Consider the following 20,724-nt stretch of genomic DNA (forward strand, 5'->3'; position numbering starts at 1 on the left):
TTCCATAATACCAGCATGGGGGATAGTGTCAAAAGATAGTGTCAACAGTCCTGGCCATGTCAAGGTAAACAATGTGCACAAAAGGACCACTTTTCACAAGCCTTTACAAAGAGGCATATACTAGGTTCAGGAGACAAGACCTGTCTTTCACAAAACCAATCTGATTGAGCTCTAGCTGGCTCCCTATTGAAATGTCAGCACTCAAAAATGCCAAGTGCCAACAAGCCCCCAAAAAGACCAAAAATAACAGGGAAAGGCAAATCTCGAAGATTGCTCTTCTCATTTAAACTGCCCCCGAACTTACCAATACCAACTCTAAGATCACCATACCTCGGGGAAAAGGAAATATTCCAGGAAATAGTCACCTCAGACTTGGTATATGTAAGTCTGTTTTTTCAGCCATTCAGTCTCTGTGTTTCAGGATTTGCTCAAGCGGGTCCTGACATTTGACATGGTTATCATCTATAGAATAGTTAGTTTGCCTATGTCTGCATAAATGAGTTCTACTATAACACATTCCATGACTTTGTATATAAAGTTGGTCAGGCTGATGGGTATATAATTACAGAGATCTGTAGAAGGACCACCCTTGTGCAGAGGAGTCACAGTGGTTGTTTTCCAGAAATCAAGACGAAACCATGTAGTGGTCGATGTTGAACAGTCTAAGTAGAGGCTCAGATAGTGCATACGTGGCACTGATGAGAATGCAGTGCGGTATATCATCTGATCCCATGCAAGTATTAATTTTAGCCTTTGGCAGAGATTCTAAGACTTGTTCCAAAATCATTTTAGAGAAACTAAATTTTCAGTGACTGTGGAGGTATAGAAAGAGAAAAGTTGGCACTAAATTTGTCTGCTTATATATTAGCTATAGCATTAGGGTCAGAATGGGCAATATTATTATGGCTGAGTTCAGTACATTGTAGACACTATTCATTTTCTGACATAACTAAAGAAAGTTTTGTAGAGTTACAGAGTTACAAATAAGCATGACTCCTATCTCCAGCAAACCAAGCAGAAGATTCAACTAGCAAGACCTGTCAGTGAGATGAGCATGTGACAATGACACATATCACTTACCCTGAGTCATTATCAAGTAAATACAGATCGAATCTGAGTCAGACTTAACTTAGGAGCACCTGCACAGCCTCCTGAATATCATGTTGCTCATCTGATTCTTCCATGAATCCGGGTAGATGTTCAATAGTACAGAAAGAGCCTGCACCCAATTACATAGGAGATCGGGGGATTCTCTATGAAGAGTAAAATAGTCTTGACATTTTGTCCTTTGGCTGCGGTGGTGGTGCTGCGGTAGCGTTGTCGCCTCACAGTAAGACGTAGTCCTATTCGATTCTCAGCTAAAGCATCTTCTGCATGGAGACATGCGTGAATGGGCGTACCTTAGTTGAAGGTTGTGCGTCAGGCCTGGCAAGTCGATACGTAAAAATCTACTGCCAATCATTAGCAGACAGGAGTTCCGCTCTGGCGACCCCTAACCGGGAAAAGCCGAAAGATACAACAACAACCAAAAACAGTGCACAACATCCTAACCAGTCAACTGAAGAACAGTTCTAAGAAATCCTATATTCACAATACAATATCAGTATGCTTTTATTATAAAAACAACTGCTTGTTCTTAGTAGTTTTGATACTGTTTGTCTCAAGATGCTTCTTATTAAATGACACAGGTTGAGTTCATAGATCATTATTCCACTTATGAAATAAGTTACATGAAGACATACTCTTGCATACTTATTTATTTTTTATTTTACATTTGTTTACTGGGATAGTCCGACTGGACACTGGTCCATTTTCAGCAGAGGCCCAGGAAGAAATGCTCTATAGTAAGTACCAAAATTAAACAATATGATTAACAATTTTGAAGAAGCAAATATGAGAAAAACAACATAAAAAACAATATGAAGAAATACATGAAAAACAATATGAAAAAATACTGTATAAGCAAATATGGAAAAACAAGAGATATATATGCAGAAAATAAAATAGCTTTATTCAGCTACGACTTTCAGTACAATCTTATGAGATAAGAGTATGACCTCATAATACATAAACATCTCCATTTCATTGCTGCAGAATTGCTTAGTAAGATATCAGTGACTTGTGTTTTATTGTGAACTGAAAAAGAGAAATCAGTATGGTGGAAAGCTTTCAATTTCACTGTGCCTTACTCTGACTAATATGGATTCAATGAAAGGTGAGCTACCTAATGCTGAGCTACCTAATGCTGTGGCTAGTTTCATACCACGATATTTACAGCAGATAATGTGGCATTGTAGCCTCATTGTAGAGCAGCTCTTGTCCTGTAAGGAACAGGCATTTATTTCCTTGGCAGTCATTTAATGAGGTTGGGGGAGGCACAGTGTTTATACACTTCTACAGTATGTGGTCCTCTACCATTTACTATTTTGACTTATAGAACTGTCCTGCCAGGTTGTGCCATAACATAATGATATGCAAACTGTGCAGAATTGTGTATATTTAAAGAATATTTCTTAAATGTTGAGTTCTTGTAAAGATAACTCAGTGTTGTGATTCACTGGAACAACTGTAACATAAAGGGGTCTTCTCTTAATTATACTCCTTCTAAATCAGGGACAGCTTTAATTAAAATACTCATGCTGTACTCGGAGTTACTGTCATAGCATCCTGTATTACATTATACCGCTTCTAAATCAGGGACAGACTTTAATTAAAATACTCATGCTATACTCAGAGTTACTGTCATAGCATCCTGTATTACAGTATACTGCTTCTAAATAGGGGACAGAATTTAATTACAATACTCATGCCGTACTCAGAGTTACTGTCATAGCATCCTGTATTACAGTATACTGCTTCTAAATAGGGGACAGAATTTAATTACAATACTCATGTTGTACTCAGAGTTACTGTCATAGCATCCTGTATTACATTATACTACTTCTAAATAGGGGACAGAATTTAATTAAAATACTCATGCTGTACTCAGAGTTACTGTCATAGCATCCTCTGTTACATTATACTGCTTCTAAGTCATGGACAGAATTTAATTAAAATACTCATGCTGTACTCAGAGTTACTGTCATAGCATCCTGTATTACATTATACTGCTTCTAAATCAGGGACAGACGTTAATTAAAATACTCATGCTGTACTCAGAGTTACTGTCATAGCATCCTCTGTTACATTATACTGCTTCTAAGTCAGGGACAGAATTTAATTAAAATACTTATGCTGTACTCAGAGTTACTATCATAGCATGACAATTGCCTTGTGTCTTACAGCTTTTCCCGGTTAGGGGTTGCCACAGCGGAACTCCGGTCCGCTAATGATTGGCAGTTGATTTTTACGTGCCGAGTTGCCAGCCCTGACGCACAACCTTCAATGAAGGTATGCCCATTCACGCATGTCTCCACGCAGAAGACACTCTAGCTTAGAATCGAACTCTACAGCATCTTGCTGTGAGGCTACAATGCTACCACAGCACCACCCTATCATAGCATGACAATAATGCTTCTAAACCAGAGCGGGAATTTAATTAAAATTATTCATGTTGCACTAGTAGTTATTAGCCATAGCATGACAGTAATGTTTCTATACTATCATAGGAACTTAATCAATGTACTTATGCTGCACTAGGTATAGGTAGTCATAAAATGAAAGTAATACATCTTTATTGGGTAAAAATATTTCCATACTCTTGTTGGAGTTTAATTAATGAAGTCATGCTATACTAGGAATTATTAATCATAGCATGACAGTAATATTTCCATACTATGTTAGGAATTTAATTAACATACTCATGTTGCAGTAGATAGTACTAGTCATAAAAGAATACTAAAAAATCATAGTAATGCTTCCTCACTGGGGTAAAAATCCTTCCACATTTTGGTAGGAATTTAATTAACTCATGTTGCACTAGGTGTTACTAGTCTTAGCATGTTGGTAAAATTTCTTTTGTGGGATAGGAATTTAATTAAAATACAAATGCACTAGGTGTTACTAGTCTTAGCGTGATAATAATGCTTTCACACTGTAGTAAGTTTAATTAAAATAAATATGTATGCTACATCAGGTGATACTAGTCATAGCATAAAAATAATACTTAGTGCAGTCTTGAGCTACATTTACATTTTTATATTTCACAGGTGATCTTGACCTGCCCCAAGCCATATTTTGCTTTTATTCTGCCATAATTATATAAGTTAACTACATGTAATTGCTGTTGCCATATGTCACATTTCAGACAAGTACTGCAACAGTTTGATTTTACCCTTTGACACACTTGTTTATTTTCTTGTGTGACTCTCTTATTGTATAATATTGAATAGTTCTATTTGCATTTGACAAGGACCTGACATTCTGTGGTTAGTTGGTCAAAGAAATAAGAAACAGTTGCCAGCAGTGACAAACCCTAACATGGGTGTTTTTCTGCTGGTGGTAACCTTTTCCTTTTCATAAATGCAGCGATTCTATACAGTCTGTAGAATCATTGAGGTGGGTTGTTTCCATGGTCATGTTAAATGGTAACGAGGCATTCCAGGGAATGGCTTATACTAATTAACCATGTCCTTTACGTAGAAATGCCACCACTACCCTGCCAAGCAATTTTGTAAATTAACACAGCCAACCATTTTAATGAACATGGTCAAAATGCTGTAAGAGAGACCATGTAAAAGGTAAGGTCAGGTAAGTCTCTGTGAAGAAGGAGTGGTCGAGCCTGTGTATGTGTATTTGTGTGGCATTGTGTAAGGAAGTCTCCATGGTATGAGTTGCCTCAGGTGGATATGTGTGTGTGTGTGTGTGTGTGTGTGTGTGTGTGTGTGTGCGCGTGTGCGTGTGTGCGTGCGTGTGTGTGTGTGTGTGTGTGTGTGTGTGTGTGTGTGTGTGTGTGTGTGTGTGTTTCTCTATCTTGGTGGTCACAGTGCAAGTTAGGGGAGTGGTATGTAGGTGTGCATAATCGGTGAATTGGTGAGTGTATCTGCAATTGCAATATGGTGAGTGTGCGTCTAATGCATGGTAAGTGCATGTGTATACAGGTGTTTATGTGTGTTTGCATGTTTGTGAAGGAATGGCTGCCACAACTCTCAGCTACCCTAGACTAATAAGCAAATGAACAAGGCCTGTAATACCAAGGGACATTAAACTCCAGGGATACTTTATAACCATTACTCAAAGTGACATAATAGAACAATGAAGTTTTGTATCACAAAGCATTTTCTGAACACTAATAAGTTTGTAACTTTAATATCTGGTGCTGTTGACTAACTGAAATTGTCTGTGATTTACAAGTGACAAGGCATTTATAAGAGGCAAAATCAGGGAAGTTGGATAAAACCACGGACATTTGGGAGGTATGGGGGGGGGGGGGCTTGTGTATGTGTTTGAATGTGTGCATGTCTATGGGAGAATGAATGACAGGAACCTGTGCCAATGCAGTTACTGCAGGAAATTGTTGATTAGCACTAGTGGCAACACCATGCAATTCAGAAAGATCAAAATTTTCCTTGTTGCAGCTAATCATGTCTCTGAATCACATTTCCTGTTATCTTAGAAACCGTTGTTTTTGACTGCAGCAATTTTCACGAGCACAGGAAAATGACTTAATTTTTAGACAAAATGCTTCTTGACAGTGGAAACCAAATAACTGCACTAAACTTGACATTCAAGTGTATACAAATGTGCATGTGTTTGTTTAGGGGGGAGGTGCAAGCATATACAGATGTTTAAATTCAGAATGATAGAGTAGAATAAGTTGTAACACCTAAGCTATTGTTCATGTACCTTCTTAACAGTCCCCATAGGCTCAATGCCCACTGGAAAAAAAACATAAAAATATCACTTTGCACCTCCATTCAGCAGCATTTTTTAACTGACTGCTATATTTTAAAATTAATAATACTCAAATACCAGCATGAATATATCCAGAAATTTGGAGTTTTATACCAAACAGCAAAGAGTAGTTCCCTCCAACACACACACTTCTCAACGGTATACCTTTTGCCATAGAAAAAGTCTTGACATGACAGACGTAACAACTAAATAAAACAGACATTTGAAAAATGTATAACTATCTACTATGATAAATATGCCAGCTATTTTTAATTTAAATTCTAGCACATTTCATTGCCACATTAAGTAAATTATTTTTAAAAGTGTACACCATGGTAGACTTTGACATATATCTGCTTACACCCTTTAAACTGTAATAAAGTTTTTATCATTGACTGTACATATTCTAAATATCTGTGTAAATAAACTGACAAACCATAATAAACATTGTAAAGGCAGGCACTTTTTATCATGTTGGATACATTACAACATGAAATGGGAGGTAGGATTTTAAGAAAGCAGTTCTAATACAGGTGTTATCTAGTTCTGAAAACTGGAAAAGCAATTATTACTGTGCATTATTTGTTCCCCATTTGCTAAATCAACATATTTGGGTACTTGATGAATTAAGATAAATGCTGGATATCAAACTACTGAAAATACCACAATCGACTGTATTAGAACATACTGGACAGATTTGGTCATATTAACAAAGAAAAAAAAATTGTGATTAGATTATCAGTTAGAAAATGTTTCACGTAATTCAGCCAACACCTTTCTAAAGAAATAAAAAAAGAAAGAAATGACACAACTATGTTTTACTGTTTTAACAACAATGTTAATATTTTCCTCTACCAGGTCCCTGGTGTATATGGAAACCAACATCAGGAATGATGTCATTTATAAACAGCTCTGACAGAAATGCGACCGCTAGCGACATGACAGCTACAGGCAATGTGGGTATGAACTGTACAGATATTTTAGCCCATGTGACGAAGTATTACCTACCTGTGATGTACAGTTTTATATCAGCCATTGGACTGACTGGGAATATTTCAGTAATGTTTGCTTTCCTATTTAAAACGAGGCCGTGGAAAAGCAGTTCAATCATAATGTTAAATTTAACAATAGCGGACTTCTTATATCTTGCTACTCTTCCCTTTTTGGTTGACTATTATATCAGTGATGAAATATGGAAACTTGGAGACTTCATGTGTAGGGTGATTCGATTTGGATTCCATCTGAACTTGTATGGAAGCATTTATTTCATGACATGCCTGAGCATATTCCGTTGTTTTGTTGTAGTTCACCCAATGAGGGCTCAGGAGATGCAGGAAAAAAGGAAGGGTATCATTGTTTGCCTTGTTCTGTGGACTGTAGCCATCATACAAATTATCCCAATGACTGCCATGTATTCCACTGATGAAATAAATGGCTTATCTGTCTGTTCTGAACTCAGCAGCATACATGACATTGACACAGTCCGATGGTATGTCTGGCTTATTACTATCATAGACTTTTTTATTCCTTTGACACTTGTTACTGTCTGTTATATAAAGATTGCTTTCAGTTTGTCCAGTGGACCTCATTCACAAAACTCGCACAAGCACAAAGCTCGATGTCTTTCAATTGTCATTTTAGTAGTTTTTATTTTATGCTTTTTGCCCTTTCATGTTTTGAGAGTGCTTCGTATTGAAACCAGACAACCACCAGTAGACTGGTGTCTTAAAAGAAAGGTTAATGCTGCATTCTTCCTCACAAAACCAATAGTAGGACTAAACACACTATTTAATTTAGCTTTGTATGCTCTAAGTGGAGACACTTTTCATTGCACTATTTTCTCATTTCTTAAATGTAAGAAACAGAGCAGTAGCAACCAACAAACTGAAATTCAAGTTGCTGTAGTTGACAGACTATAGAAGTGAAATCTGCAAAACCCAAATGCATTTTGTTGTATTAGTTGTCAAAGTCTTAATTTTGCCTTCTGTTAAAATCCATTCACAGGCAGCACATTTTTTGAAAAATCTTTTTTCTCTCCAATGCATATGGCCATCAGCTGACCACATTTCCTTAATTGGCAGGTCTGTGTACGCCTCCTTTTATTAGAGCTGGAGATGATGAGGAGATTGAAGCATCCTGCTGTGGTATCTTTTTCTTATTTATTTCTGCATCCGTAAGCACATCCAGTAACACCTTGTGGGCTGGATCTGCAATGCGTTTCAGCACTGGATGGGTCCTCACTTCCACAAGGAGATGATGTCAGCAGGGCATCTACCCACTCCGTCATTATCTTGATGGTTTCTTATAGAGAATTTGAACTGTAAGAGGTGTCCCAAGTGCACATATCCCTCTGTCCTGCCCATCATCTTTTAGTGCCTCAGACACCAGAGCCACTAATCAAATGTGGGTCATGTGAGCCACAGTAAGGGATTTATCCTACTACACTAGGGCACTGGAAACATTTTGTATTAGTATCTTCACAGACTGGCAATTGTAGCACTGTGGCCTTGTATATTTTGTGGAAATGTATATATTTGTCGGACTGACAAAACTCACTGAAATTCTGAATAATATTAAATAAGAAGCACATTGTGAGTACATGTATATGAACATGATTGCATCAGTAGGGCTAAGTAGTCCAAAGTTTCATAAATATGTGTATAAGTGTAACAAAATGTACAAACAGAGAAATAAGCAATGGTTTATAATGACAATGACAGTTTCTGGTAAGAAAGTGGACATGGAAGACGTGCAGTAGTGTTAATTGTTAAAAAGACCCTTCATTCTAGCTAACTGCATTAATCAACTGTTTCCTCTGGTACTGAAAGAGCATTTGAAAGCAAGACCACAGTCTTTAACAACAAGACTGATCATAATGGGTGGTAGTAATAAAGGATTTCTGTGCTGCTGAAGAGGTTAATTGTGTCAATGTGTATGAAACTGCAACGTGTAGGGAGTGAACAGCATCATCACCACTGGCATCATAATCTTCATCATCACCATTATCATCAATGTTTCCTCATTCAGAAACAGATTTCTCTTTTAATATTATAAAAATGGTATAGGCATGGTTTTAGGGGTAATGCATTTAAATATTTGTGTTTTGCGTGTAACCATATTAATTTATTAATTTATCCGTTCATTCATGTCTGTGGCAATATACATGAAGTCCTTATGCCTGCTGTTACCAAGAAGGTTATTTGTACTGCATATATTTGGCATATGTGTTTTAAATACACCTGCCCATTTTGAAGCATTAACTGTAGTAAGGACACAGCACTAACTGACTGCCACTCATTACCTAAGCAGCCATAGTTGACTCATTCTTTCTCCATTTACCTGTTTTTTCCAGTTTAGTGCCATGGGGGAGTTTAGGTTTAATCCTGCACTCAGTGGGCTTAAGTTAGAGAAATAAATCCTGGACAGGACACCATTCTCTATCTCAAAGTACATCTGTCTGTCTGTCTGTCTCACACATATGCATGTGTGTGCACACACATAGACACACAGACACACAGACACACACACACGCATGCACGCACGCATGCACACACACACACACACACACAAACACATGTAAACGCACAAAGTTCATTTTGCTTCAATACTGCAGATTCCATTATTTTCATAGATTGCAGATTTTATTCTGGATAACATTAAATCATTTGCAAGGACATACATAATATTTTATAAACTGCATTTTAACCCACCAGTAACACATTTTTATTGACTAATCAAATGAGTAAAAAATGTGTCAGTCTGTCAAGAAATATGCATACATACTTTAGATTCCAGAAAGACTGTTACAATTACGTCTGATCATAGCAATGACATGCACTTACAAATACTGTAATGTCATTAAATAGGATCGTTGGTGGTTATTAGGCTAATGGCCCTGGGGCTCTTACAAGCCTAGCCAAGACTTTATCCTCAAAAAGAAACCTCAGTCAGCACTTGTCACCCCTGTCAATGAGGGACACTTGTGGAACTCCTGGGACAAATTTATGGTTTCCCATCCACTCATCAAGGTTGTGATTGAAGAGGGTCAGTGAGGTGCTCTGTTTGACATGGATGGAAAGTCTATTCCAGAGACAGGGCAGCCTCTGGGAGACAAACCTGTCTCTCCAGCAGGTTTTGTTGATGTTGGATATTAGATTCAGGCCTTTTGAGTGGGTAATGCGTGAGGAGTTAGACTTACGGATATGGAGCATCTCTAGTAGGGCAGGATCCGTGACTGTCTTTTAGGCGAGACACAGATCAACCCTGAGCAATCTATATGATACCAAATTGAGTGATAGTGATGTGAGCCTATCCGCATAGGACAGGTGTTGGTGGCCATGGATTCTATGCATAAGGTATTTCAGTGGTCTTTCCAGTTGGTGCAGATGTTTGGAGAGGTACATAGCAAACAGGGTGTTATACCCAATTATTGGTCTAATGAGGGAGGAGTATAGAGAGGTAATAACCTCCTTTTTCTGGATACAAACCCTTTTCTTATGAGATGAACCAAGTAAAAGGCTTTTCTGACCACTGTCACTACATGATGGTTGAATGTGAGGTTGTTATCAACCTGAGTGGCCAGTTCTCTCACCACAGGTTGTGTGCTTAGGGGGGGTGCTGTTGCTGTGGTAATCAATAGGGGCCGTGTTTTTGCTGAATGGTATGATGACACATGTTTCTGCATTTAGCTTGAGGCCATGACTTTGGCACCAGTCATTAGTTGCTGTGAGGCTCTCTTGCAGTATGTTAACATCATTTGGGGAGTCAATGACAGCACCCAACTTACAGTCATCTGCAAACTTGGTCAGCCACAGGCCTTTTGTCTTTGCCTGGACCTTTGAGAAGTAGATGCCAAATAGGGGTCCCAGGACAGATCCCTGGGTAACTTCACTAGCGACAGGTCTGCTATTGGAGATGGAGGTGCCTATTTTAACTTTCAGGGTCCTGTCCGTGAATCAGTTGGCCACCCACCTGATGAGATAGGGATTTACACCAAGTTGCATTAGCTTTTTGATGATGACCGAGTGGGGGATTATGTTGAAGGCCTTGGTCAGGTCAAGGTAAGCTGTATGCACTGACTTTCCCCTCATCCAGGGCCTTGGTGACAGTCTCAAAGAAGTCAAATAGGTTCAATAAGCAAGATCTGCCCTTGACAAATCCAAACTGGGTCTGGTCAAGTGCTTGGAGATTGCCTATGTCCTTGTTTATGAGATCCATAATAATATGTTCCATGGCTTTACAGACCAGACTTGTCAGGCTAATGGAGCAATAGTTTCCAGGGTCAGCAGTGGCACCACCTTTGTGCAAGGGGATGACAATGGTAGTTATTCACTCTGCTGTAATGAAGCCTGTACTTAGGCTGTGGTTGAATAGGATGCTCAATGCTGAAGACAGTTCTTGCTGGAGATGATGCAGAATACAGCCTGAGATACTTTCAGGTCCCATGGAAGCTGTGTTCTTTGCCTTGGATAGGGCCTTTAGCACTTGATCTATGGAGATATGAGGTGTGGGACAAGTATCAGGGATGTCAAAAGAGCCTTGGGGGGACAGGGGGTGAAGTTTGCACTGAACCTATCTGCTAGCAGATTGGCTAAGTCATCAGGATCAGTGTAAGTGATACTGTTAAGTACTAATTCAAAACAAACCTGGGCTTTGACATGGAGTTTCCTGATGTAACTGAAGAAGGCCTTGTGGTCTCCCTTTGTTTCAGAGGCTAGTTTTGATTCATAATTGGCTTTGGGGGCTTTCACTAGTGATCTAATTTGCTTGTTGAGGCTAAGGAGGGAGTTTTTCCAGGTTGGAATGTGTTCCTATTTACCCCTGGACAATAGTTTCTTCCTTTTGTTGTAAAGCCTGTGATAGAGGATGTCCAACAAACAGGTTTGTGTTTCCTTGAGGAGCAGGTTTTAGAGGTTCATAGAGGTTCATAGATTAGTACTAGGCTAACTACCCTTGTGGGCCATTTTAAGCCTAGCCAATTACCCCATGTGAGAATCAAACCCTGCACCTTGTGTCTGTAAGGTAAACAACTTAACCATTATGCCATTCTCCCACCTTTTGCTTGAAAGTTCTTTTGCTTTTAGTTCTATTGGGTATGGCTGAGTCCATGCAGTTGTACAGGTGCTTGTATACTGTATTGGCGTACTGTTCAGCATAGTTGTCTGCATCCTATGAGGAGGGTGGTATTGTGAAGCTACAGATACCCTCCGTTAGGAGGTTATAGCCAGCTTTTGCAAAGTTTTTTAGCCTGATTATGGTTGGGGGGTTGGGTGAGATAGAAACTTTGAATGAGACAGTCCGATGATCTGATATCACCAGGGAAGAACATACCATGGGAGTGGTGCCATAGTCACTAATGTTGGTGAAAACCAAGTCCAGATTGTTATCTCCCCTTGTGGGGGATAAGGCAAGCTGGTCTAGTGCATTAGAACTGATGAAGTCAAGGAATCATTGAGTGAGTGCATTAGTGCAGGAATAGTTCACCCAGTATATGGTGAGGTAGTTGAAGTTACCAAGGATTAGGGTGTTAAGGGGTACCTTAATGGAGTCAAGTAGATCCAGGTAAGAGGCATAGGTATTCTGAGTCATCGAGGGGAGTGTATAGCTGGCTATAACTTGGATGGGTGTCTTGCCAACTGTCAATTGCACCTGGAGTAGTTCCAGTGCATCATGCTGGCAAACCAGTCTGGAGGTGTGCCTGTCCTTAATGAAGATAGAGACTCCACCACCCTTAGTCTTTCTGACCTCATTTTGGAGTCAGTATGTGTGGAATGAGGTATAGCCTGGTAAGGCAGGGGTGCTCTCCACAGCCCTGAACCAAGTTTCTGTGACCACACAGACATTGGCATTGTCCAGGGCAAGGAGAGTCTCCAGTGAGTGCATTTTCAGGTTAAGGCTGTTAGCATTAAGCAGCATGATCTTCAATTTGCCTTTTGACAGATCTTTTTGCTGGAAGATTTGTCTTTGGAACATTGCCTAATAAAAGCACAATGGAGGAGGCGAGAGCTTTGGCCAGTATCCATAAACCCAGTGGTGACAGGTAAAGGCCATCTCTGGCAAAGCTTTGAGGCCTGTCGACCATGTCATCCCAGGCAGACAGATACTGGATCCCCTTGGAATGACACCAGAAACTAAGCCAATTGTTGAAGTCAATTAGTTTTTGTTGGTATTGTGGTATAATTACTGGCGAAGGTAGGATGCTGCTTAGGGCTAGGGCCATACCTGCCTGGGACACATACTCTGAGAACTCAATTGTATCTCTCTTCATATAGTCCAAGGAGGTACGTCTGAAGTCATTTGCACCAACATTGACAATGACAGAGTTGTATTTGTATTTGTTGTGGAGAGACTTATGTGCATGCATGATGTGGTGGATTCTGTTTCCAGACAGACAACTGACCGCAACCTTTTCCTTGTCATGCCTAGTGAGGGGGACATTGGTGTGTCTCACAACTGAGTCACTAATGATTAATATGTTTGGTTTATTGTTACATCTTGTGGGCTGTGAAGGTTTATTGTTTTGCCTTATGTGCTGTGTTTGTGAGACACTGGTGTGTTGTTTGCTGTGTGTGATGTGCTTGGTGTTGTGTGTGAATTGTTTGTGAGTGTGTTTTGGAGGTCTCTGCTGTTTAGATAAGTTTTTATTGAGAGCCTCTGCATAGGTGTGTGTGTTGTGCTTGGTTATGTGATATGCATGGTGTGGTGCTTGTGCTGGCAATCTCCTCTTTGTCAGGAGTACTGGCTATGGTGCAAGACAGCATGGACTCCAGGTTACTGATGTACATGCATTTCTTGCAAGTAGAAGAATTATGTGCTAGGAGAAGAGGGCTGTCAGTGAACATGAGGCAGTTGTTACCCTGTCTCAGTATGCCCACATCGACCAGGCTGACAGGAGAAATTGACGGGAATTATCCAGACATAGCAGACATAGTGTTCTGAATACTTGGACAGACTTATGCAGAGAGGGGTTTGATAAGGGTTTGTCCACAAGAGTGTAGACCACAGGAACCTTGTTAAATGTAAAGTAACTGGCCTGAAGCACAAGTGCTAAATCCAAAACTAAGATGCTAGAAAAACAGATAAATTTAGTCAGGCTACTAACAAGTAGTAATAAATGCAGCAGAATAAAAGCAGTTGAACACTTAAGAGCACACAGCAAAAATAAGGTAATAAAGCAGGAAGAACACAATTACAGTAAAAGCAGCTGAATAAAGTGTAAAATGTTTTAAGTGGAGAGGGAGGAAACAAAAGATAGTACAAGATTAAGGAACTAAGGAGGTAGTCATACCCAAATGATCTTACTGCACTCAGATGAGTGGTCAAATGAGATGGGACTGGGAGGAGTATCCAAAATCAAATTAACAGCAGGGGTGGGCAATTCAAAACCCACCAAGTAACAGTGTAGACAAAATAAGACACAAACAACAAGGCAAATATATAATTGCTGTACAGTACAAAACAAGTGCAAAACAGTATACTTATCAGTTTATATATCACATGGTTACAGAATCCAGCACAGCCAGGAGATTAACTCTGCTTTATCAGCTCTGCCCAAATTCAAAGATATGCAAGTCTTTGTAGGAGTACTACATAGAGAATAGATCTCAGGCTATCAGATAAAACAGGATTGTTGGCTAATAGCTAAACACCTAAGGTGGGCTTTCTCAAATGAAAGCAAATTCAGACCCCACCTGAAACAAGCTACTGAACTACCCTGAGGAACAAACAGTGCCGACAAAATAGGATGCAAACAGCAAAGCAAACATGCATTAAATGCCCTATTAATACAACTTGTAAATTAAATAGTTCATCCATTATTATTTTTAAATAAGTCAAGCATCTACTTGAGCAGGTGCCTTTCCCTTCTGTTTACAAATGCATCCTGTATTAAATGCATTGAATGCCTCATGAAGCACTTTCTAGTGTTTTTGTTCATTTTCTGTGAAAGGCACATACATCTGATCCAATTCCATTTGCAGCTCTGTTTCATTAATCAGTTTCATAATGTGACTGACCAAATTAAAATAATCACAAAAGTAAGTTATCATAATGCTTTTAACATCATGAGATAAATGATGCTGATATTATCAAAGAAAAAGATCAAAACAAATTATTATTTGTTGATTGATTGCCACTTCACATATCATGCCACTCAATGTCTGTTACCTAAAAGAAACTGCTTTAATGCAGAAGTTGCTCATTCTGAAACATTAATTATCCTTTTGAAATATATCAGAATTTGCAATTTCAGAGGTCTTGCCATTATCTTTGAACAAAGCAATAGCCCATGGTCTCTGATCCAATGCATTAACTGCGATGTAAAAAATCATTTAGACACAGATATCACAATGACCATTGTTCTATGGACAATCTGTCAGTACAATCCTGTACAAATGGCATATGCATGACAGTAAACTGCTAGCTAATATTTATTAGTGATTTTCCTGTATATGTATTAATGATTTTCCTCTATTCTTGCAACATAAACAAATGTTAAATAAAAAATAAAATTCTTAACCATTGAAATAGGGATAATTGCTAAGTACTCCCATCTGCTAGGTGACATAGTTTTTCAGGGATGAATTAAATATAAAAGTTAATGGCACTATCAAAACCAATCACTTCCATGAGAGGTTAACTCATCTCAGAGAGGTACAGACTCAGGATTATTCAAGTCCAAATTCCAGACAGAAATATCATTCCATTCCCTCAATCAGTAGCATTTGTTTAGGCATACCTTAATCTTGATCTCAAGCATGCACGCCTTCCCCAATAACTCTTGCTCCTTGCATTAGGCAATGAGAACACAAGATTAATTGCATGTGGGTTCAATAGCCAGAAGCAGCAATTACTTTTAATTACTGGAAAATGTTTATAAAATGCTAACAGGAATAAATACATTTGGAACAATGCACTCATGGTAATTGTAATTATTAGACTTGAATGCATATTGCCTATCCTTCTTTGGGAAATAAAGTCTGCTCGTTATTATATCATAGCAGTGAGATATGTTGATTTTATAACACATGAATAACTTTCTATCATTTATGGATGTGGCAAAGGTGTACAATAGTCAATTTTCATAATTGTTTATGTATTTCCAAAGTTTATTGAAAAAATACAGTACTTTGACATAAAATGTATCTAATTATCTCTTTTCATTCCTTATTTTATGCTTCCATGCTGTAGAGATAGATCCAACCACCCTTCCAAAGCCAATAAAAGAAAATAAGGCTCCGGAGTGGAGATAATGTTTGAATAAGTCATTTATCTCATATCTACACTTGATGTCATTCAAATACAGTGCTGGCCTCTCTTTCCAAACACAATAGGTCTGACTCACATTTAAAGCCACACACATGCAAACCACAATATATGTCACCCAGTCACTGACACAAATAATAAGATGTCTGATGTTATACGCTTTAGCAGCAGTTGGTGATGCAAACAAATTGCCTTACAAACATAATTACAATATATACAGTGTCCACATGGGGAATGACTGTTTAAAGGAAGAGTAGTAGATTCTATATTATTTATTAACAGACTCATGCTAAAAACAGAAGTGCTACTGTGCTTAGGGATGAAACCGTTTTTGGGGAAAGACAGAAGATTGCTGACATTAAGGTAGTGTAAATGTTACATTTGAATACATTTTTCTGAGGATATTTGATAGTAGATGAGAATAGTTATGAGCACGGAGTTGGAGAAATATGCTGAAGTTCCTTTTTTATGCAGTGGCAGGACGTAAGATGGTTTTCAAGAGAAAGGACATAGAATTTGGTAATAGATATATTTATCAGAATAGAAACAGTGCATGGCAGTGCAGCAGAAGCAGCTTTAGTATATTCAGAGGGGAAGATCTATAGAACCAGCTGGCTTAAGTTTGAGGAATATTTTTTTTAAATTGTGGAAATGAGCACATGCTTGAAGGAGAAAGGGCTGAACAGATTTGAACTGAGGCCATCTGGGTGGAGGCATTGTATAATGGTATATAATTCATTGACTTCCAGCTTACTTATAGAACATATTTTCTATGTGTATGCATTCCATGATATTTAAAAAGTGTGTTATCTTTAAGACTGAAAGCAATATACCCAAGTAAAGATTTCAATTATTGCTCTAAAAATTCCAACAATGGTTTGGTAAGAAATCCTTTGCTAGAAACAATAGGTCTGCCCAATAGGGGAAAAATAGGTTGTTGAATTTTGCGCAACAGAAAAAAAAGTCTGGGGCAAAGAGACACACTATTTACTTATGAATAATCTAGAAATACCAGGTAGCCTATAGTTTGTGATGTTATAACATTTTGGTGAGCCTTGCTCTGTCCAGAAAAGAGATAGAGCTGTATGATATATAAAGGAACAACAGAAATTACTGATGGCGTATTGTCTGCAGTGTTATGGTATTTTGGTAGCACTTGGTCTATCTAGAAAAGAGACAGAATGTTGCAATATGTGATGAGGCAGTGAGACCTGTGCAAAACAGTGTAAAACAGTATATTACAGTATGATGCATTAACAATGTGATACAGCACAATACAGTATAGCTGAATACAACTTAGTACAGCATAGCATAGCTCATTAGGGTACAGTAGTTTAAGGATCAAATGAATAGCAAGGATGAATGCATGTTATAATAATACAAGAAACATGCTATACAGTACAATATAACAGTGCATGAACTGTAAGTATCTCAGCACAATATGCCAGTGCAATGTTCAGTACAATACTAAATTGTCTGTGAATGACTGAAGAGCAGGCGCATGTACCACAGCACAGTATTCCTAGATCCATATGCAACAACTGATTCAAATATTCCAATCAAAATGGTACAAGAGGTGTTTGGTGCCATAGGCACAGATACCACAATGCATTAATCAAGGCATCAACAGCAAACACGGGTACTACAGTATTTAGTATTTAGTACAGTTCAGAAAAGTAGAAACAATGTAGCAAAGTATGTGCTAGTGAGATGTTTAAATGCAATACGTAGGAAGGCAAAATGTGAACAGCTATTTAAGCAATTACACTGCAGATACAGTTATCACAGCAAAGATACAATACAGAATGATGTTGATATTACCAAAGAAAAAGATCAAAACAAAATCTGCCACAGATGAGAAATACAAAGTAATGGGACATTTAGTTCTTCTTTCTTTGGTGAGCCTGCCAGGGTTATAGGTTTATCAAGAAACACATGGCTGCATTTCAGGAGGCACAGCTATAGCAGTACCCAAATGTTCTCCTTTAGCTCCCTAGCATGTTTTTCTATTGAAACTGTCTGAAAATATATATATGTCAAATTCAGTTATGTTAGAGAAAGATCTTATTTTAAAACCACCATGCACATATTATGCACATTTTTACTCTGTATTCCTTCAACAACTTCTTTTCAAGTAACAAGGGCCTGTAACCATGGATACAAACTCTCCTGCTATCTCAACAGCCAACTTGGTGGATATGGACATCTCAAGACAATGTAGCAATTGCTTCATGTTTATTGACCATCAACTAATTTTTAAACAAACTTATAAAGTATGTGAGAGATGTAACTATTCAGTGTCACTGGAGACAAAGCTCTGTCATACAAGAACTCATAATCCCAATCAGGTTGTCAGTAATGCACACACTACACCCACCACATGCATTAAGGGTAAGGCACAAAAACCCACACAGGGTGAGGCTCTTAAATGTAACCTTCTTAAACCCCAAAGACATCAAAGAAATTGCATTTACAACAGAAATCCTCAACAGCCTGAAAAGCACTCCATCAAAACAACATCCACCACAGCACATGCAGCCTCAACTTCTAAGTCAATAAGGCAAGCCACCACACATTACGTGACACACAGATGTCCCACTCATCAGACTGAGTAGGAGAAAGTCATGATCATTTGCCTATCAGTGGATAGGGTCCACCAGATCATATTCGCCACATGTACTCAGGTCATTCATTGGATTGTAAGTACCAGTATGTCTCATTCATAAACCATGTAAGTACAAAAAAACCTCAGATGTACCTCTTTGGACTATGATGGAGCTCTCAGATTATGTCACAGAACAGGTGAACAGCATTCTACCTTCTCCAAGGATGATACCACAATTTGAATAGAATATGTTTGAGTTTAATAATTGGCTTAGTTTTTGTTGTCATTACATAAGAGTGCAATATTTGTCAGGATGGGGGGTTATGGCTGAAAGACCATGTTGCTTGCCAGTGATGGTCTCCACCTGTCCCCTCTAGGCTTTCAAATATTGGCTAAAAGATTTTCCTCTCCCATTATGTATTTTTTATTAGGCAATATTAAACTGACAAACCTTCTGACATAGCAAAACCAGCCCTTAAAAATCTAAAGGTGTTACTGCTCAGTCCCAGGAGTCTAAATAAGAAACTCCACTCCCTCTAAATTCTCCTTTACTGGAGAATGCAGACATTTGTGCAGTTACGCAGACATGGTTTAAAGCCATGGAAAGCACCCTCCAGGGCAGGGCTACAATTCCATCCAAACATTTAGACCACCTGCTGCACAGGCATCCACTTAAGAGAGTGGTGTCTTGATTTACATCAAAAACAAACTTAACCTCAAGGCTGGTCAAGTAGGATGACATGGTTGAGCTTCTGCATGTCCATATTACAGTACTCTATGTGCTGGACCATGTCCTTACAAGCTATAGGTTCACATCTGTGACCCAAGAAACCCATAATACATACTTAAGCTTACTGGAAACACTCACCATTCAACCCAAAACCATATTCATGAATGACTTTAACTGCCCCATTATAAACGGTAAAGCATAAATAACCCCAAACATGCAAGTCCAAAGATTCCTGGAGTTTGTTAACACAAATACCCTGGACAAATAGTCCAAACACCCACAAGGGATGTGAAAATTCTTGAGCTGGTCTTCACCAACAAGAGCGAATGCTGCACCCACCATTGTGTAATGTCTTCTCTGACAGGTTGGTCCATAAAGCTGTCGCCGTTGAAATAAAAACAAAACCTGGGAGCCCAGTTAAATCTGGAGCATTTAGGAACTATTTTAAGGCCAACTTCCTACTATTAAGTAACAATGTAGCAAAATTTCAAGCCCCGCCATCCCTAAGAATATGTTGCCTATGCAGAATTGTTCACAGAGAGCCTATACAATCATATTAATAGATACATAGAGATAGCTCAGCCTACTAGAAATAAGCACAGAAAATATTCATAAAACAAGCACCCTGGTGGAATCCCAACACCAACAGGTTGTATAACAAAAGGAAGAAAGTCACGGCAAACATTAGGAAGTGCAACATTCAGCAGGATAAAAAAATCTCTCATCAATCAAAACAGTCAAAAAAGAGGGCAAATCAAGGCTACCAAAGCCAAACTTGAGGTAAAAGGACAGTCATAAGGCTTTTATTAGGTAGGACTGCAACCTCAAAGGCAGCACACAACAATTTGCAGAACTATTTATAAATAGAGCCTCATGCACTATAGCAAATCTACTGGCCAATCAAGTCAATTTCAATTGTTCTCCTCTCTTGCCCTAAACCATCTCTCAGGAAATGTCATCAAACATAACAACCCCTCCAGACTATCACAAAGGAGCAACTTGCTCACCACGGACTCTTAATTTATTCATATTAAGAGTTACTTATTTTAATTTTATTGAGTACTTGAAATCTGGGTGGTAACAGGTCATTCTCTCCTTTTAAGTCTACTACTAATAGACATTTTGTTATAGATAGAGTTCATACTTCGGATAAGGGAGGAAACAAAGAACTTCTATTAGAAGAAAAAGAACTCCAATGGCAGCTCCAATTAGAGGCCACAAAAAGAACAGGTCTAAATGACAAAGTGTCTATTAGTAGTATACTTAAAAGGAGAGCAGACACTCTTTAATAGTT

At 38.5% G+C, this 20,724-nt stretch overlaps 2 protein-coding genes across 2 annotated transcripts in view; both read left to right on the plus strand.

The window, feature by feature from the left end:
• LOC122803389 (2-oxoglutarate receptor 1-like) overlaps positions 1-20,724 on the plus strand; it is a 714,924-nt gene that overhangs the window by 317,476 nt on the left and 376,724 nt on the right. The window lies entirely within an intron of this gene.
• The window catches only part of LOC122803151 (2-oxoglutarate receptor 1-like), a 37,604-nt gene continuing 23,578 nt past the window's right edge, over positions 6,699-20,724 (plus strand). Inside the window, exon 1 of the mRNA XM_044072771.1 lies at positions 6,699-7,686. Within this exon, the coding sequence (XP_043928706.1) occupies positions 6,723-7,686 (964 nt within the window). The 5' untranslated portion in view covers positions 6,699-6,722. The remainder of the gene's footprint in view (positions 7,687-20,724) is intronic.

The sequence above is a fragment of the Protopterus annectens genome, chromosome 5.part1 (genome assembly GCF_019279795.1).
Source record: "Protopterus annectens isolate FY-2018-M chromosome 5.part1, PAN1.0, whole genome shotgun sequence".
In the NCBI taxonomy this organism is placed as follows: Eukaryota; Metazoa; Chordata; order Ceratodontiformes; family Protopteridae; genus Protopterus; species Protopterus annectens.